Source organism: Leucopleurus acutus (assembly GCF_964270905.1).
Source record: "Leucopleurus acutus genome assembly, chromosome: 7".
Lineage (NCBI taxonomy): Eukaryota > Metazoa > Chordata > Mammalia > Artiodactyla > Delphinidae > Leucopleurus > Leucopleurus acutus.
Window position 1 is genome coordinate 102,143,793 of NC_139150.1, and position 21,513 is coordinate 102,165,305.

The 21,513-nt window shown below is 36.3% G+C and overlaps 1 protein-coding gene across 1 annotated transcript; it reads left to right on the top strand.

Moving 5' to 3' along the window:
• Nucleotides 1-941: 941 nt before the first annotated feature.
• Nucleotides 942-20,175, top strand: ADAMDEC1 (ADAM like decysin 1; the record flags this gene model as incomplete). The annotated part of the gene is made up of 13 exons (XM_082842621.1): nucleotides 942-1,029; nucleotides 1,262-1,380; nucleotides 1,931-2,007; nucleotides 10,053-10,131; nucleotides 11,548-11,624; nucleotides 12,804-12,990; nucleotides 13,168-13,227; nucleotides 13,912-13,983; nucleotides 14,447-14,616; nucleotides 14,979-15,060; nucleotides 15,775-15,905; nucleotides 16,873-17,050; nucleotides 20,095-20,175. 13 exons carry the CDS (start codon nucleotides 942-944, stop codon nucleotides 20,173-20,175), a joined length of 1,401 nt encoding a protein of 466 aa, XP_082698747.1.
• Between the last annotated feature and the right edge of the window lie 1,338 nt (nucleotides 20,176-21,513).

Here is a 21,513-nt window from a genome sequence, read left to right on the forward strand (position 1 = left end):
CAAAAAATAACAGGTTCCCCAAACCTTTTCTACAGTAAGAACTATAGTTTAAAAAGTTTAATTTTCTTTTCTTTTCTTTTCCTTTCTTTTACTAGTGCATGGAAGAGAGATGAAAATAAGTTGTCAAAATGTTAACAGAAGTCACTTCTTGATGTTGGGCTGTTGGGTGACCAACTTCTTTCCCTCAGTATACTGATTTGATGCTTATGACCATGAAAATGTATTATTTTTGTAATCAGAAAAAGTTATTTTCCTTCAGTAGAACTCATAGTGCGTTTCAAAAATACTTTATATGCAGTATAATTTGAGGCTAGCACTGTCGTCAAGAGAATTTACATTTGCACATTTCCTTATAGTTTTATGTGTGTGCGTGCATGTGTGTGTGTTACCTTGTATGAACTTTAAAAGAAACTTAGAGTAGGTATCATTATCATCATCCCCTTTTCACAGATAAGGAAAGTGAGGGTCAGAGAAATTATAATATCCTAGCTTATAAAACTTTGCCTGGTGCTTGTTTTACAGATTGTTTTCTCTGTGCCAATTTTTCAAAATATGTACAGACTACTGAAATATTTTCTAAAAGTATGGATCAATTTCTATAACATTACCGAATGGCATGAGCAATGGCTGAATTTAATGAATATGTAAACATATGCACACATATCTGTCTCAGTTGGTACTTTCCCACTACTATAGGAGCATCAGGGCCAAGCAGCTGTCCAGATGTGACTCCTTAAGCTGTAACCACAGACATAAACACCTCTCATAAATGAGGAACATTCTCACGATCTTGACACTGCAATTTCTTAGCAACTTCCCAGTGTCATTAGGAAACATTCCTCAATCTCCCGAAGAAGGTTTTAGGTTTTTATTATTTTTTTTCAATTTGTAAAGAGAAGTAGGGGCAGATAAAACTGGACAGCTGGGGAGACCAAATCTTCATGTTGTGTGGGACGTCTCAGCTACCTACAGTAGCCAGCATGTCTTTGGTCCTGCTTTCCACCCTCTGGCTCATCGTTCAAGCTCAAGGTAAGTACTAATATATTGACAGTTCCAAAGAATTGTTTCATCATTGTCACATCTTTCCAGAATAGGGAGAGAAAACTAAAGAAAAATTCTTTGTTATCAAAGCTGAACTGGAGGAGTAACTCGTTCTTCTCAATGTTTCCCTTCTCAATGGAAATTGTCTTCCACTCAGTTTCAAAAAACCAACCAACAAAAACTTTTAAATATTTTGTCAGTATTACCTCTCTTTTTCTAGCAATAGCTATAAAGCAGACTCCTGAACTAGAGCCCTATGAAGTAGTTCATCCTAAAAAACTACACATTTTACACAAAAGAGAGATACAGAACAACCAGACAGAGAAGCATGGCAAAGAGGTAAGCAATGGGATGACCGTGGGATTTTGCTGTCATCTAAAGAGACAGTAAAGGACCTTTTCACTAGTAGAAGTGATGTCACAGTCAACATCTAGTAGTTCAGTCTTGAAGCCCATTTACACGAATGCTCCCCTTTGCCCAGGAGAGGGCATAGGATTTTTCTAAATGCTTTTACAGTTAAGCAGCAGGAAGGGAGTTAACTCCCACACTGGATCAGAAAAAATAAAAGAGTTTGGGTGTTTCTCCAAGTCTGTGGGGGGAACAACAACAAAAAGAGGACAGAACGGCAGTATTTCTAGGAGAAGACATTCCTTGCCAAGCCCACCAAACCCATGTCTTCTCCCTACCCTTACCCCCTGACCCCCCGAATTGCCTTCTGTCTATAATAGAGAAATCATATTATCTCATTAACATTTTAAAAATGTATTATAGATATTAACTTTCTGACTATTACATTTGTAATTATTATTCTATACAGCTACCTATATCATTATAATTATTTTAGATACTCATAAATATAAATTATCATTATATTATTACATATTTTTAGGAAAGATATGAACATGAACTTCAGTATCAGATGATATTAAATGGAGAAGAAGTCATTCTTTGCCTACAAAAAGCCGAGTAAGTTGTATTTTCTGACAGTCTAATCACTGGATTATGCCTAAGAGAATGTGGAAAAATAAATCTTCTTTAGACTCTATATACTGTAACTTGACATAGAAGACATGAAGCATATTGAACATTAGATGCTAATAGTTGGTGTTAATATTATCTAAGAAGTTTGATGTTTCCCTAGGAAATTATATGCAAAGAGTAAAACAAAGAGCTGCACGAATGACTTGATTCCCTGCTGCTTTTGGAATTTACTGAAAATATTTTTCACCCAGATAAACTGAAACCTTTGATGTGACTTTCCATTACTTTTTGTTGCTGTTGTTCTGTAAAGCATTTTAATTTTTTTTAACATCTTTATTGGAGTATAATTGCCTTACAATGGTGTGATAGTTTCAGCTGTATAACAAAGTGAATCAGCTATATGTATACATATATCCCCATATACCCTCCCTCTTGTGTCTGCCTCCCAACCTCCCTATCCCATTCATCTAGGTGGTCAAAAGCACCGAGCTGATCTCCCTGTGCTATGCGGCTGCTTCCCACTAGCTATCTATTTTACATTTGGTAGAGTATATATGGCCATACCACTCTCTCACTTCGTCCCAGCTTACCCTTCCCCCTCCCCATGTCCTCAAGTCCATTCTCTATGTCTGCATCTTTATTCTTGTCCTGCCCCTAGGATCTTCAGAACCATTATTTATTTATTTATTTTTAGATTCCATATATATGTGTTAGCATATGGTATTTATTTTTCTCTTTCTGACTTACTTCACTCTGTATGACAGACTCTATGTCCATCCACCTCACTACAAATAACTCAATTTCATTTCTTTTCATGGCTGAGTAATATTCCATTGTATATATGTGCCACATCTTCTTTATCCATTCATCTGTTGATGGACACTTAGGTTGCTTCCATGTCCTGGTTATTACAAATACTGCTGCAATGAGTATTGTGGTACATGACACTTTTGAATTATGATTTTCTAGGGTGTATGCCCAGTAGTGGGATTGTGGGGTCATATAGTAGTACTACTTTTAGTTTTTTAAGGAAACTCCATACTGCTCTCCATAGTGGCTGTATCAATTTACATTCCCATCAACAGTGCAAGAGGGTTCCCTTTTCTCCACACCCTCTCCAGAATTTATTGTTTGTAGATTTTTTGATGATGGCCATTCTGACCAGCGTGAGGTGATATCTCATTGTAGTTTTGATTTGCATTTCTCTAATCATTAGTGATGTTGAGCATCCTTTCATATGCTGTTGGAAATCTGTATATCTTCATTGGACAAATATCTATTTAGGTCTTCTGCCCATTTTTGGACTGTGTTGTCTGTTTTTTTGATATTGAGTTGCATGAGCTGCTTGTATATTTTGGAGATTAACTCTTTGTCAGTTGCTTCGTTTCTAAATATTTTCTCCCATTCTGAGCGTTGTCTTTTCATCTTGTTTATGGTTTCCCTTGCTGTGCAAAAGCTTTTAAGTTTCATTAGGTCTCATTTGTTTCTTTTTGTTTTTATTTCCGTTTCTCTAGGAGGTGGGTCAAAAGGATCTTGCTCTGATTTATGTCATAGAGTGTTCTGCCTATGTTTTCCTCTAAGAGTTTGATGGTGTCTGGCCTTACATTTAGGTCTTTAATCCAATTTGAGTTTATTTTTGTGTGTGGTGTTAGGGAGTGTTCTAATTTCATTCTTTTACATGTAGCTGTCCAGTTTTCCCAGCACCACTTATTGAAGGGGCTGTCTTTTCTCCATTGTATATTCTTGCCTCCTTTACCAAAGATAAGGTGACCATATGTGCATGAGTTTACCTCTGGGTTTTCTCTCCTGTTACATTGACCTATATTTCTTTTTTGTGCCAGTCCCATACTGTCTTGATTATTGTAGCTTTGTAGTATAGTCTGAAGTTAGGGAGCCTGATTCCTCCAGCTCCATTTTTCTTTCTTAAGATTGCTTTGGCTACTCAGGGACTTTTGTGTTTCAACACTAATTGTGAAATTTTTTGGTCTTGTTCTGTGAAAAATGCCATTGGTAATTTGATAGGGATTGCATTGAATCTGTAGATTGCTTTGGGTAGTAGAGTCATTTTCACAATGTTGATTCTTCCAATCCAAGAACATGGTATATCTCTCCATCTGTTTGTAACATCTTTAATATGTTTTATCAGTGTCTTATAGTTTTCTGCATACAGGTCTCCTTAGATAGTTTTATTCCTAGGTATTTTATTCTTTTTGTTGCAATGGTAAATGGGCGTGTTTCCTTAATTTCTCTTTCAGATTTTTCATAACTAGTGTATAGGAAAGCAAGAGATTTCTATGCATTAATTTTGGATCCTGCAACTTTACCAAATTCATTGATTAGCTCTAGCAGTTTTCTGGTGGCATCTTTACAATTCTCATTGTATAGTATCATGTCATCTGCAAACAGTGACAGTATTACTTCTTTTCCGATTTGGATTCCTTTTATTTCTTTTTCTTCTCTGATTGCTGTGGCTAAAACTTCCAAAACTATGTTGAATAATAGCGGTGGGAGTGGGCAACCTTGTCTTGTTCCTGATCTTAGTGGAAATGGCTTCAGTTTTTCACCATTGAGAATGACATTGGCTGTGGGTTTGTCATATATGGCCTTCACTTTGTTGAGGTAAGTTCCCTCTATGCCTACTTTCTGGAGGGTTCTTACCATAAACAGGTGTTGAATTTTGTCAAAAGCTGTTTCTACATCTATTAAGAAAATCATATGGTTTTTATTCTTCAATTTTTTAATATGGTGTATCACATTGATTGATTTGCATATATTGAATCCTTGCATTCCTGGGACAAACCACACTTGATCATGGTGTATGATCCTTTTAATGTGCTGTTGGATTGTTTGCTAGTATTTTGTTGAGGATTTTTGCATCTATGTTCATCAGTGATATTGGCCTCTAGTTTTCTTTTTTTGTGATATCTTTGTCTGGTTTGGGTATCAGGGTGATGGTGGCCTCGTAGAATGAGTTTGGGATTGTTAGTTCCTCTGCAGTTTTTTGGAAGAGTTTGAGAAGGATGGGAGTTAGCTCTTCTCTAAATGTTTGATAGAATTCACCTGTGAAGCCATCTGGTCCTGGGCTTTTGTTTGTTGGAAGATTTTTCATCACAGTTTCAATTTCTATGCTTGTGATTGGTGTTTATATTTTCTATTTCTTCCTGGTTCAGTCTCAGAAGGTTGTGCTTTTCTAAGAATTTGTCCATTTCTTCCAGGTTGCCCATTTTACTGGCATACAGTTGCTTATAGTAATCCTTCATGATTCATTGTATTTCTGCAGGATCAGTTGTTACTTCTCCTTTTTCATTTCTAATTCTGTTGATTTGAGTCTTCTCCCTTTTTTTCTTGATGAGTCTGGCTAGTGTTTTATCAAATTTGTTTATCTTCTCAAAGAACCAGCTTCTAATTTTATTGAAGTTTGCTGTTGTTTCCTTCTTTCTTTTTCATTTATTTCTCATCTGATCTTTATGATTTCTTTCCTTCTGCGAACTTTGGGGGGATTTTGTTCTTCTTTCTCTAATTGCTTTAGGTGTAACGTTAGGTTGTTTGAGATTTTTCTTATTTCTTGAAGTAGGATTGTATTGCTATAAATTTCCCTCTTAGAACTGCTTTTGCTGCATCCCATAGGTTTTGGGTGGTCGTGTCTTCATTGTCATTTGTTTCTAGGTGTTCTTTGATTTCCTTTTGATTTCTTCAGTGATCTGTTGGATATTTAGTAGTGCATTGCTTAGCCTCCATGTGTTTGTACTTTTTACAGTTTTTTTCCTGTAATTGGTATCTGGTCTCATAGCATGTGGTTGGAAAACATACTTGATACGATTTCAATTTTCTTAAATTTATCAAGGCTTGATTTGTGGCCCAAGATACGATCTATCCTGGAGAATGTTCCATGAGAACTTGAGAAAAATGTGTATTCTGTTGTTTTTGGATAGAATGTCCTATAAATATCAGTTAAGTCCATCTTGCTTAATGTATCATTTAAAGCTTGGTTTCCTTATTTATTTTCATTTTGGATGATCTGTCCATTGGTGAAAGTGGGGTGTTAAAGTCCCCTACTATGATTGTGTTACTGTCGATTTCCTCTTTTCTGGCTGTTAGCATTTGCCTTATGTTGAGGTGCTCCTATGTTGGGTGCAAAAATATGTACAATTTTTATGTCTTCTTTCTTGGATTGATCCCTTGATTGTTATGTAGTGTCCTTCTTTGTCTCTTCTAATAGTCTTTATTTTAAAGTCTATTTTGTCTGATATGAGAATTGCTACTCCAGCTTTCTTTTGATTTCCATTTACATGGAATATCTTTTTCCATCCCTTCACTTTCAGTCAGTATGTGTCCCTAGGTCTGAAGTGGGTCTCCTGCAGACAGCATATATACAAATCTTGTTTTTGTATCGATTCAGCCAGTCGATGTCTTTTGGTGGGAGCATTTAATCCATTTACATTTAAGGTAATTATAGATATGTATATTCCATTTACCATTTTCTTAATTGTTTTGGGTTTGTTTTTGTAGGTCTTTTCATTCTCTTGTGTTTCCTGCCTAGAGAATTCCTTTAGCATTTGTTGTAAAGCTGGTTTGGTGGTGCTGAATTCTCTTAGCTTTTGCTTGCCTGTAAAGATTTTAATTTCTCCATCGAATGTGAATGAGATCCTTTCTGGGTAGAGTAATCTTGGTTATAGGTTTTTCCCTTTCATCACTTCAAATATCTCCTGCCATTCCCTTCTGGCTTGCAGAGTTTCTGTTGAAAGATCAGCTGTTAACCTTATGGGTATTCTCGCTTATGGTATTTGTTGCTTCTCCCTTGCTGCTTTTAACATTTTTTCTTTGTATTTTTTTTTTTTTTTTTTTTTTTTTTTTTTTTTTTTTTTTTTTGCAGTACACGGGCCTCTCACAGTTGTGGCCTCTCCCGTTGCGGAGCACAGGCTCCAGACACATAGGCTCAGCGGCCATGGCTCATGGGCCCAGCTGCTCCACAGCATGTGGGATCTTCCTGGACCAGGGCACGAACCTGTGTCCCCTGCATCGGCAGGTGAACCCTCAACCACTGCGCCACCAGTGAAGCCCTGTATTTAATTTTTAATAGTTTAATATGTGTCTTGGCATGTTTCTCATTGCATTTATCCTGTAATGAGTCTCTGCACTTCCTGGACTTGATTAACTATTTCCTTTCCCATATTAGGGAAATTTTCAACTATAATCTCTTCAAATATTTTCTCAGTCTCTTTCTTTTTCTCTTTTTCTTCTGGCACCCCTATAATTTGAATGTTGTGTTTAATGCTGTCCCAGAGTTCTCTGAGACTGTCCTCAATTCTTTTCATTCTTTTTTTTTTTATTCTGCTCTGTAGCAGTTATTTCCACTATTTTACTTCCAGCTCACTTATTCGTTCTTCTGCTTTAGTTATTCTGCTATTGATTCCCTCTAGAGAATTTTTAATTCCATTTATTCTGTTGTGCATCATTGTTTGTTTGCTCTTTAGTTCTTTTAGGCCCTTGTTAAACGTTTCTTGTATTTCTCCATTCTATTTCCAATATTTTGGATCATCTTTACTGTCATTACTCTGAATTCTTTTTCAGGTAGACTGCCTATTTCCTCTTCATTTGTTAGGTCTGGTGGGTTTTTACCTTGCTCCTTCAACTGCTGTGTATTTCTCTGTCTTCTCATTTTGCTTAACTTACTGTGTTTGGGGTCTCCTTTTCACAGTCTTCAGGTTCGTAGTTCCCATTGTTTTTGGTGTCTTCCCCCAGTGGGTAAGGTTGTTTCAGTGGTTTGTGTAGGCTCCTGGTGGAGGGGACTGATGCCTGTGCTCTCTGGTCGATAAGCTGGATCTTTTCTTTCTGGTGGGCAGGACCGCATCCAGTGTTGTGTTTGGGGGTGTCTGTGAATTTATTATTATTTTAGGCAGCCTCTCTGCTAATGGGTGGTGTTGTGTTCCTGTCTTGCCAGTTGTTTGGCATGGGGTGTCCAGTGCTGGACCTTGTTGGTCATTGAGTGGAGCCGGGTCTTAGTGTTGAGATGGAGATCTCTGGGGGAGCTCTCACCAATTGATATGAGGGGCCAGGAGGTCTCTGGTGAACTTGTGTCTCCCCCCTCAGGTCTGAGACCCGGCTGGAGCACCAAGACCCTCTCAGCCACATGGCTCAGAAGAAAAGGGAGAAAAGAAAGAAAGAAAAGAATAAGTAAAATAAAGTTATTTAAAAAAATTAAAAGATAGTATTAAATTTAAAAATTTTCTAATTAAGAAAGAAAAAGACGAGAGCAACCAAACCAATAAACAAATCCACCAATGATAAGAAGCACTAAAAACTATACTAAGATAAACATAAAAATCAGAAACTAGTCAGTCGCATACAGCAAACCCCAAGTCTACAGTTGCTCTTAAAGACCACCACCTCAATTTTGGAATGATTAGTTGTGTATTCAGGTATTCCACAGATGCAGGATACATCAAGTTGATTGCGGAGATTTAATACGCTACCCCTGAGGCTGCACAGAGAAATTTCCCTTTCTCTTCTTTGTTCGCACAGCTCCTGGGGTTCAGCTTTGGATTTGTTCCCGCCTCTGCATGTAGGTCGCCCTCTGGCAACTCTTCTTCGTCCAGACAGGAGGGGGTTAAAGAGCAGCTGATTTGGGGGCTCTGGATCACTTAGGTCAGGGGGAGGGAGAGGTATGGAATGCAGGGCAAGCTTGCAGTGGTAGAGTCTAGTGTGATCTTGTACCAGCCTGAGGTGAGTCATATGTTCTCTCGGGGAAATTGTCTCTGGATCATGGGACCCTGGCAGTGGCGGGTTGCACAGGCTCCGAGGAGTGGAGGTGTGGATAGTGACCTGTGCTTGCACACAGGCTTCTTGGTGGCAGCAGCAGCAGCCTTAGCATCTCATGCCCATCTCTGGGGTCTGCGCTGATAGCTGTGGCTTGCGCCCATCTCTGAAGGTCATTTAGGTGGTGTTCTGAATTTCCTCTCCTCGTGCACCCCGAAACAGTGGTCTCTTGACTCTTAGGCAGCTCCAGACTTTTTCCCGGACAGCTGTGGCACACTAGCCCCCTTCAGGCTGTGTTCACGCAGCCAACCCCAGTCCTCTCCCTTGGGTCTGAACTCTGAAGCTGGAGCCTCAGCTCCCAGCCCTCACCCACCCCAGCGGGTGAGCAGAGAAGCCTCTCAGGCTGGTGAGTGCTGGTCGGTGCCGATCCTCTGTGGGGGAATCTCTCCACTTTGCCCTCTGCACCCTTGTTCCTGCACTCTCCTCTGTGGCTCTGAAGCTTCCCCCCTCTGCCACCCACAGTCTCTGCCTGCAAAGGGACTTCCTAGTATGTGGAAATTTTTCCTCCTTCACAGCTCCCTCCCAAAAGTGCAGGTCCTGTCCCTATTCTTTTGTGTCAGTTTTTTCTTTTGCCCTACCCAGGTACGTGGGGAGTTTCTTGCCTTTTGGGGAGTCTGTGGTCTTCTGCCAGCGTTCAGTAGGTGTTCTGTAGTTGTTCCACATGTAGATGTATTTTTGATGTATTTTGGGGGAGGAAGGTGATCTCCCCGTCTTGCTCCTCTGCCATCTTGAAGGTCCTCTCCTCCATTACTTTTATAATAACATATATCTAATTTTCATTCAGGGCACACAAGTTTGAGATAGATCCCAGGGTATGGGGCTCCACCAAGTTCTATAATAGTCAGTAAACTTCTCCCTGAAAGCAATGGTCCTTCATGTGTATTTACGACCCAACACCCTACAGAGATCCTTTGGAGGCTATATCCTTGGTTCAAAGAATCCCAAAATAATTCATTTGAAGGTAGAAAAATTCCTATGTGATTTTTCTATCAGAAAAGTATTTCAGGGTATTTCTTTCCTCAGATCTAAGAGGTATAACTAATGCTTTGGTTTGCTTCAGGAGCAGACTTCTGATGTTGGAAAAGGACCAGTGGTCAGAATGCCAGCTCTTTCTCACTGTAGACATTATCATTCCTTTAGTACTGATGATCTTACAGGAATATTAGCCTTTACTACCACCATGAGAGTATCATGCAGCTTTCTGCTCTCTACAGGCATCTCCTGGGGCCAGACTACCTTGAAACATATTACTCACCCAGAGGAGAGAAAATCACAACAAGCCCTCAGAACATGGTAGGTTCCGAATGCTTTCTGGGACTCTTACTTGGATCTGCTGCTTACATCATAAGATTCATAGGTTCAAGGTCAACTTAAAAAAAATTAAAGGACTTGAAAACAGGATGCTCATCTAAGACCAGTGAGATAACAGATGAAAAAAATTGTATCTTTTTTAAAAGATAGGAGTAGTAGGAGGCTTCCAAGTGTTGCATTTTTAGAAGCAACCAAAAGTCTGCTTTCCCTTAAACCATCTTATCAATAGGTTAGAAATATTGTTCCCTAGGTACTTGAAAGGTCATGTCGCTGTTTACTGTTTTCTAATGATATATGCATTTATCCTGAGATCAGAAAAGGTATATTACTTAATTAATATAATTTTTTATCTGGTTAAACTACCATCATATGAATAATGCCAAGGTATAGATATCAGACATAGAGAATCAAGGCCAAGGGAAAAACAGGAAGAGAATATAAAAAGACTCATTCATAGAGTATTACCAAGCTAAGCGAGTTTCTCAGAGCCACCCTCCATGGTGCCCCAAATATCTATGTTTCTATAAAAAAAAACAGACAAGACTTATGCCACAGAATGACTCTCCGTTCCCTTCTCAAGTCAAGACTCTCATTTCATGGATGTCTGGATTGTTGCTAACATTGACCTCTGGGGAAAATATCTGATAAATTTATTCATGCTCAAGTGTGAATGGCCAGTGATATCTTAACGTGGTACCTTTTCCAAGTCGTCTATAAGAAAATGTTTATGATGACAAGGTTTCTTACAAAGGAAAGAAAGACACAGAGGGATTTTCAGACCCTGAGGCAAGTCAGTTTATTTTGAGCAAGAGTTTATCCATTAGCTTTCTTGGATCATTCTACATAAGTGACCCATTACTTTGCTTCTACGAAGCGCCAACCATGTGTGAATCTCTAGTTGTAGATAAATTCTCTGGGCTTCGGATGCTGGTAAAGGGATGCCACTAACACACTAGTTAAAATAATGAGTTGGACCAGCTAGTCTGAGGGGCTCAGGAGTGGTGATGTGGCCCCCTGAGGACTCTAGAATCTGGAAAAATGAATACCTCATTTTATTGATATGTGATGCACAGTGGAGCTTGCATAAGGGAACTATATTCTCAAAAGTTGACACTCAAGCCTGAGAGCTCTTGGGGAGTGCTATAGATCCCATGGGGGAACTGGCTACTTCTCAAATGCAGCATCCACTCTTGCCATGAGTCCACTTAAATTCAAATTCCCCACGGAGTAGTTCATGAAACCGCTGAGGTTCTCAATGTTTTTGTTTCTGGGAGCTGGTCTGGCCACAGCCACTACTTGAAGAACTTTCCTACATATTCAAGATAAGAGCTTTCAACACAACTGTGATATGTTTACTTTTGTAGTTAAAAAAACCAAACACATTTTTTTCAACCTTAGGAACACTGCTACTATAAAGGACACGTCCTAAATGAAAAGGATTCTGTTGCCAGCATTTGTACTTGTGATGGGCTGAGGTGAGTGCCACTTGCAAAAATGTTAAACATCAAGCACCATTTTGTTACACAAGGTTGAGTCTTTCTGAACACCATATCTTCTTACTATCCTGGTAAAATTGTCTCCATTGATAAAATGTTGAATATATGTGGTTAAAGTGAAGAATAATGTATCATCCTTGCACTCATTATCTGCGGTTCTAGTAAAAGTTAAAGTTAGCAATTTTTAAACAAGTACTACATTCTGGAGCTTGATGATATCTGGATCCATTTTCATGTTTATCACCCACTCTACCACTCACTCCCCAAAACCACCTGTTTCATTTTCTTAAAGATTCTACCCTGCAATTGTCATGGTTGAACATAATTTTTAGAAGTTTGTGTGTATGGGTATGTGTGTGTGTCTGTCTGTGTGGTATTTCTGTTTACTAAAATAATTCTTGCCAATTAGGGAAAATTTTTAACGTGTGAGAAAGCACAAATACAAAACTATCCACCATAAAATTTTACCTCTGTGTATCGCTATTATTAATATTTTGTCATGGTTGCTGCCTTTTATGCATATAGACAAATATATCTTTTACATGATTGAAATATGAAATAAAATATACATGATTCTTCTGCCAACCTGGGACATACCACATGACATCATAAGCCTTTTCCCAGATCATAAAATACCTTCATAGATGTAATTTTTAACAGCTGTGTTGGCTTTCTAATATTCCATCATATGGATTTACTTTGTATTTCTGAACTAATTTTCCTTCTAAGAGGAGAAAATCTTTTAAGTTAATACTAATTATAAACTGTTCCTCTGGCTGATCTGCTCATCATTCTTTCTCTCTTCTGGGGTTCTTGGTATCTAAACATGCCTTTACTGCATTTTCCATTATATGTCTGGGAACTGCCAAGAAATATTTGCTAAATGTGAAAATAAACTATGGTGTACATTCCAAATTCTTTGGGATAGCTTCACCTTAGTACTACTTGTTCAGAATTCTCTAGGTAATTAAAATAGGCTCTATTTTAGTACTGACAAATACTGAGTACAACTTAAGTTAGCAAAAGTTAGCTGCAAGGCCTACAAATGAAAACTCTATGTGTGAGTTTGGGATTGAGGGAGAGGTAATCCTCCACACTCTGGTCAGTGGATGTGACTCTGGAAGACAATCTTGAAATATGAGCCTCTGTATCTCGCAGGGGATACTTCACACATCACAATCAGAGATACATGATAAAGCCTTTGAAAAGCACAGACCAAGAAGAACATGCTGTCCTCATATACAACCAGGAGGAGCTAGACCCAGCTAATCACACCTGTGGTGTAAGAAATGTTGGCAGGAAACAGGGCCTTATTCGAACCTCAAGGTCACTCAAAAGGCCAAAGGTGAGTGCAGCTTTCCGACCAACATTCATTTCAGCAATGATGTATGAAATACTGGTGCACCCAGCAATGACTCGTATGAGTAAAGCCCAACCCTTCTTTACTTATTTAAATCTCTTTGTAAGCTTTTTAATCTCTTAGGTTGAAGATATTAACAATGTTCTTTCACTCTTTGTAAAGAAAGACTTTCTTCAGGCTACGAAATACATCGATCTCTTTTTGGTGCTGGATAATGCCTTTGTGAGTATGAAATATAAGTACTTTTTGGCCAGTTAAGTCAACTTTTAAGTTTTTTTATCAAGTGGACACAAGCAATAAACTATTCTAGCTGAAAATACAAAGCCTGTCCACCTGATTGTCTTGTCTGTTCTACCTGCTTTGTCAAAAATAGTTTTCATTCATCCCCCCCTTTAAAATCTTCTGCCAAAATATTCAGATATTGGAAATATACTTAATGCCAGATAGCAACAGTAAAACAACCACAATAACTAGAAACATAAAAGAATGGGTTATTAATATCTTTTTAAAGTTCTCACTATAATACATATAGACATAAAACTATATGTACTTTACAAATTATGTTCATATGCTCAAAAATACTAGAATCTGTGCTTCTCTCAAATACTGCTTTATAACCAAATTTTAATAATATTAAATTGGTTTAAAAACACTGAAATTAATTTGATTTAACTTAGTTTGAATTGAAATTTTATATGAATGCCAAATTGTTCTCCTGCCAAAAACGTCTTACATTTGAATTAGAATTTGTTGAAATAGATTCTTATATAAGATAGACGTGGAATGAACAGACATTTATTTACACTGAAACGTGTAATTTTTCTTAGAATGTAAAATCCTGTACCCCATCAGCTTTCTCATTTTAATTTGTGGTTTTAATTAATCTTTGCATTTTCTGTTTTACAGTATAACATGTATGATAGGAATGTAACTTTGATAAGAAGCTTTCTGTTTGATGTGATAAACCTACTCAATGTGGTAAGATATTTGTTCTCTAAACATATATTTCCACACAGAAGCTTAGGGCTTCCATATGTGTTCAACAAATAAGGAGCTGGGAGAGTCACAATGGCTTAAGGCCAGCAGTTTGGGGAAATTTAGCAGATATGATCAACATCAAGGTAAAATCACATATACTGTAGCAAAGGCAACTTCTAGGTTTTCTATTTTCAAAATTCGGATACATTTATGCATCACTTGTGGTCAGTAAAATATCTAAAATACTAAAGAAATCTCTCCTACTATATAGCACAGGAAACTATATTAATATCCTGGGACAAACCATAATGGAAAAGCATATGAAAAAGAATATATATATATAACTGAGTCACTTTGCTGTACAACAGAAATTAACACATTGTAAATCAACTATATTTCAATCAAAACTTTAAAAAAAAAGAAATCTCAAACATTTTCATGAAGAAAAATGTTCTTTCCACAGATGTATAATACCATAGATGTTCAAGTGGTCTTGATAGGTATGGAAGTCTGGTCTGATGGTGATAAGATAAACGTGGTACCCAACACAGCTGTCACCTTTGAAAACTTTCTGAATTGGCATCGTTCTAACCTGGGGAAGATGAAGATCCATGACCACGCTCAGCTACTCAGGTGAGCACATGCTGGACAGGGCCAGGCCTATTTTGGCAGAGAAGATAGTTATCCCAAATGTTTCTTGGCAGACATTCCTGTTCAATTCTACCTCCCTGATCAGTTGTCAGAGAGCCTAAAGTTCTACTAATAGCAGTTCACCTGTGAGATTATTGGAGACCTATGTCAGAACACTAAAATCGACTCTTGGATGTGGGATAGCCATCTGTGGTCATTATAATGCTATAGAACAGCAGAAGCTTTTTGGGGGCCTCATGAATATGAAAAGGATAGGGGAACTAGGGAAATCTCAAACAGAGTTGAAAAAAGCTGATGGTTCCAAAGATTCAAATTGTGACAATGTACCTGTAACTTTCACACAGTGGAGTTGGCTTCAAAAATCGAATTACAGCACTGGCAGCCTTGAATTCCTTGTGTTCCCCATCGTCTGTTGCCGTTATTGAGGTTTGTAAAAATATAGCTCCATGAGGTTCTATAACCTCCAGGAAGACAAGCACAATGTCTTATTCAGAGTTAGCACAATGTACATTTTCTGAGTCAGTAAATAAAAGTAGAAATGAACCTCCTGCTAGATCACTACACTGAAGATTCCTTGGATTATGAAACAGAATATTTCTTTACATTGACTATCCCAGAGGTTTCATTCTTTAGTTTGTGTTAGGGAATGAGAACAGGAAGACTGGGACATAAAGGGAATCCAGGTGCCCTCTGGGGCCCAAGGCAACTTCAAATTAATCATCCCTAGTATCTATGGCCAGGAAGGTCAGACAAAGTGCATGCTGGTGTCATATGGCCAAACACTACCAATGTCATGGGCATCACGGCAATAGTTTTTGGAGGTCTTTGAGTACATACTATGGTGTATTTTAGTACTTCTTATAAAGAATGGAATTACCATAATTTAACCATGGTTTATCAAGAATTCATCATTAATTCAGCAAATATTGATTGAGCACTGGCTCAATGGTTAGATTCCCAGGAGGCAATCATTTCAAATGTTTATGCAACAATTTTCAATAACCAATGACAGGGCAAGAAGCTCAATGATTCAATAATTTTCATCTGTCAAACTATTTTTTTGTAACACTGAACATTGGCAAAAATTAACAAATAACTGAATAAAATCAGAAGTAATAGATATTTCTATTCTTTTTCCAGGGTAAGAGAAAGAATAGTGTCTCTCTTGCAGGAGTGATGGCACATGAGTTGGGTCATGCCCTCGGTATGCCTGATGTTCCATATAACACCAAGTGTCTCTCTGGGAGTTGTGTGATGAATGAATATCTGAGGTGAGCCCTTGTCACCCTAGAGAAAAAATATTTCTTAAATCTTAAAGAATTCAGATGCAGCCTATATAGTTGGATGGAAATTTTTTTTTTTTATGTAGGGCTGTTTCCTGCTAATTCACCCTCCAGCTTCTTTTTTCTTTTCTTTTTCTTTTTTTTTTTTTTTTTTGGCCACACCGCACAGCATGTGGGATCTTAGCTCCCCAACCAGGGATCAAACCCGTGCCCCCTGCATTGGAAGTGCAGAGCCTTAACCACTGGACTGCCAGGGAAATCCCCACCCTCCAGCTTCTTGATGTATAGGATTTACCAGCTAGCAGAGTTCATTATTTAAGATCTCCAAATATGCCAAGATAGAGTTTATAAGTATAGTGATCATGTTATTTTAACTTAAAATAATTTTAGCTTAAAATAATATATTTTCTAAAAATATTTATCTAATTAAGATGATGACAACATCCTTATAAATCCCCATCACCAATCAATTCATTTTTATGTTATTAATAGTTGCCTTTTAATTCCAGGCACTTTGCAAGGACCTGGGATAGAAAAATGAAAAAACATACCTTGCTTTTGAAGTGTTCATAAATAGAAAGATAAATATGTCCATAGAACCTCTAATTCTGCAGTTATTTCCTTTCACTATTCATTGTTATTATCGCCTACCTCTTAGCCCTCGGCGAGATGAGTGAATGGTAACAAATGGCGAGGCTCATCACTGCCGCCCTTTAGGACAGAAGTGAATCCACACGGGAATTTAAATTCTTCCAACTCTACAACTGGGTGTCTAGGAAAAGAATTTTTCAACCAGCAGAGTATGCCTGCTCTATGAAGCTCCACATATAACATGGTCCATTTATACTAAATTTGGAATTTTCATTGAACTATGTAATATCGTTAGACAAGTCAGATTCTCATGTTCACTTATCACTGTGTGTCATGATATGTCTCATTTTCTTTCTGGTTACAGTTCAAAATTCCCAAAGGATTTCAGTACAGTCAGTCGCTCACATTTTAAAAAATATATTTTATCTCAAAAACCAAGCTGCTTGCTGAAAACACTGGTTCCTAAAAATATGATGATAAAACCAGTGTGTGGGAACCAACTTCTGGAAGTAGGAGAAGTCTGTGATTGTGGCTCTCCTGAGGTATGAAAATATCCACGGTTTAAAAAATTTACTAAAGAGTTATTGTTGCATAAGAATTATACTGTTTTCTTTTTCTTTTTTTTCCTTTAAAATGTTTTTTTGGAAATTCTTTTTAAAGACAAACTTGACATCTTAGTAAAACGTAGGCTTGCACTTGTTTTCAGTACTGCTTTTAGTAATCTTTTGAAAAGCATTTCAAAGCCAGGATACACTTATGACATGATTGTATGAAGTTCAGTGTAAAGAAGTAAATCATTAACTATAACATGTCACTTATGATCTTTCCTAAATATATTAGTCAGAAATTCCTAAATCACATAAAGTCACAGCTGATCATTTGTTGAGCAATAACAATTAAAAGTCTAGAAGTAAGTTCTCTCCATAGAAAAAGTGCTGGCCTTCTCTCATCAAACCAGTGTGTAAACGAGGAGAAATTAAAACAGAAGGAGAAAAAAGAAAAATCACACAAACCTGTAGAAAATGGGTTAACATAGAACATCTAAGATAATTACTATACTTCTGCTAATCTTCATAAAAATCTGACCCCTTCAAGGCATCAGTGTACTCTAAAGAATGTCTCTGATAGAATGTTTACTAGCAATCCCAGATTAGGTTTCTAAAAGAAAGCATTCTATTTTCTTAGCAATCTTCTTTTACTTTTAAGATTGAGAAAATGAGTTACTATTTGAAGAGAATTTTTATGTGTCAATCTGCAAAATGCTTTTATAATCACAATCTCCTTATTACTCACAACAAATCTACAAAATAGGTTTGTTATTTTCCCAATTTAGAAAAGAAGTGAGACGCAGAAAATTTAAGTAACTAGATCCAAGGATACAAAGCTAGTAATTGGTGAAGCCTACTGCAACCCAAGACTTATCCATTACTTTAAGAGGCTCTATGACAAGGGGGAAGGCATGTAATCTCTCTATGCCTGAGTTTATTTATTCAGAAATTTTAAGCTATTGAATTATATTAAAAGTTTACATCGTGCAACAATCATTTGTAAAGAATATTGCAAATATTCTCTTAATTATAATGAGATATGAAATTTTACAAATGACGTGATACCCTACAATAAGTTAGACTTATGTTTATCTCATTCTTACTTCCTTACATTCCCATGTGGTTTCTTGGGTGGAAGATCATTGAAGTTGTTCACAATCCTTACTATTTCTAATTTCAGCAGGTAAATAACGTGTATTCAGTACATACAGACACACCTACAAAAAAAAGAGGGAGAGAAGGGAGGAGGAGAGGAGAGAGAGAAAATACTATATATGATGTATAATATCTAATATTCTTTAAGTATATCATCCAACTGCTATACTTTTTCCATATCTTGTTGATTTTCTTCTCCTGCAGTTGAATAAAATCAGAGAGAGAGTTCACGCTTACAAACAACTGAATTTTTAAACAACTGTTTTCTTATCCAGAAAGTAGTGTATATATACTTTATATAGTATCCTTTAGTGAAAAATCCAGTTTTCCATGATCTTATATGCTATTTTATTATTTTTATGTACATATGCAGGTATTTTTCTAGATTTAAAAAATAATCATTCTATCTATCTGTCTAGATGTTATCACACAACTGAAATGCTATTTTAATGACTATAACTATGTAACACACTTTAATATCTTTAATAGAAAATTTCTTCACTGGCTTTTTTTTTTTTGCAGTGTTTACATAGCAATTATCTAGTGTTCATTCTTCTATAAAACTCCCAGTATTTTTTTTTTGTCAACTTGCCCACAAATACAATTGAGATTCTGGTTGAAACGTGTTAAATTCATAATTCACTCTGAAGGCCACTGGCATTTTCACAATATTAAGTATTGTCTTAAAAGACAAGTTGCCTTTGAAGTTTTTCAGGGAAGTTATATAAAATGTTCTTCATGCAGTTCTTGCACATTTTGAAAGTTTATTTTGAAGTATTTTCAATTTTTTCTTTTTGCTATTAATATGTGTAATGTTTTCTTTTTTATTTAGGTTCTAATTTATTAGTGTTCTTGATGTTATTTTATTGTTATCTTAAACAGCTATCTTAGTGACTCATTCAAAGTTTTTAGAGTTGATCCTCTCTTTTTTTCCTAGGTCAAGAATTGTACCACATATGAATAATGAAAGTGTGATTTTATGTTCCAATTATTATACTTTCATGTATTTTTTCACTCATAGCATTTGTCAGAATTTACATTAAGATATAGCCTATGAGTAACTTTTTTAAATTACTTTTTATTGGAGTATAGTTGCCTTACATAGCTTATAAATAATTCTTGTCTTATAGTTTATATTATTGAATATATTTTTGCTATTAATCAGATAGATTTTATCATAATGATGCATAATTCTGTTCATAGTTTACTAATATACGCTTAAATAAGTAAATAATGGCTACCTAATTTGTACTAATTTTTGCCATCTATCACTATAATATTAGTTGTTTTCTCCCCTCAGCCTTTTAATATGATGGATTATATTACTTTATTCTGTAGAGCTGAGTCACTCTTGCATTTTTGGTGACAAAAAAAACCCTGCATAGTTTGTAATAGAGAGTTGTTATATTAATAAGCTAGTGTTTTACTAATATTTTATTCAAGTTTTTGCATTTATATTCATAAATGAGAATAGTATGTATGTGTACATTCATTACCAAATCTCATTATCAAAATTATGCAGGCTTGGTAAAATGAATTGAGGATTAAGAAAAATTTTTTCTCTATCTTCAAGCTGTTTGAATAGTATAGAAATATTGTCCTTTGAGCTTTTAAATTAACTTACATGTAATACCACGTGGGCAAATTTATTTGGGATAATTCTTGGATAATTCTATTTTTGTCCTTTTAGGAGGTAGATTTCACTACTCAGCATTTTTTCTATTATTAAATTTTCTTGGTCATTTCCATTGGAATTTGTATAGCAGAGTAATTTAGTTTAGAAAGTGAAATTTCACTGTCATCTTGTACCAGAATTCTGTGCACCTAGTCTACAGGAAAAAAAATACTTGAACCCACTTTCGCATTGTGTGTGTGCTTTAAAGGAATGTGCCAATCCTTGCTGTGACGCCATGACCTGTATGTTAAAACCTGAAGCTGACTGTGGAAAAAACAGTAAACCATAACACGTAAGACTTTTTCTTCTTTCTTTGTTTCCAAATATTTTCATACTTCTATGTGATTTAAGAAAGATGTGACACTGAGTTCTACAATACACTAAAACACAATTTATTTTACATTTTTTAAATGACTCAGTTTCGGAAATGAAAAAAGCCATCAATATGAACATAAATAACTCAGAGTTGTGTGTATACTAATATAGTAATGAGAAAAGTGGCTACTTTATCATCTACTAGATCAGGACTGCTGTAATCTGTGCTAAAATTTGTATAAGTTTCTATTAGATAGTTATAAGTTTAATATAAAGTAATATGACAGAAAATTTTATTTAAAAAGGTCTCAATTGAAGAGCAAATTTTGTTCTTAAGTGCTGATCATTGAAACTTGCAGCGTAGTCAGAAAATAACATTTAAGAACACACTACAAGATTTAGCAATTTTATTCCTTTCAAAATGCCTCAATAATTCACTTATTATTTTTGTGTTTTACACACTCCTACATAAGTTATACTAGGAAACCTAATTGTTCTGAATATATTCCTTTCAGTGAAAAACAGTCTCCAAATCTAAAAATGGCAACAAGAACAAAAAGTTATAAATAGGGGAAAGGTTCAGGATAAATTATATTAAAGGAGTTATTCTTACAAATCCCCACCCTTTCCTGAATTTCCTGAATCTTTTCAGGGACGGAAACTGCAGAGAGATTATAAAGTGAATAATCGACTCAAAAACCATTGACTATAACTTCCTCAAGGAAAGGATCAGAGGGGTCATAAGATGAGGAACATCATTAATTCTCTCACCAAGCATCATTGCACTCAGCTGAACCCCTGGTGTGATCCACTCTGCAGGGAATTCTAGACATTAGGCCCATGTTCTTCCTCTGTCACAGTGACCAGAAGCATAGCATCACAGAAAACATCCATTCAACTCTTTAGGGGCTTGGAATGATAGGTGGGCATGCCCCATTACTGGGCAAGATTGGCAATTTAGTATCATGGAAAGAAAATTGGACTTGGACTCAGGAAACTTCAATTCTTTTCTTAGTTCTTCCCCAAACTAGGGACTTTAAGCCAAGTTATTTAATTAGTTTTCTCACCTGTAAAATGAAGCTAATGATATTGCCTTTCAGTCGGGTTGTTAGCATTTTTAAAATTCTATAAATATTTATTATTATTACATAGTATTTTATAATTTATAATAACCATGGCTTCCAAACTTTTTTCTTTTGATCAGAGAATGAATCCAAAAATCGACTTCATTGAGATGCTACTTGCCAGGACAAGAATCAAGAAATCTAAACATGCCAGGAATCTTGCATATTCTCACGGGTGCCCTGAGATA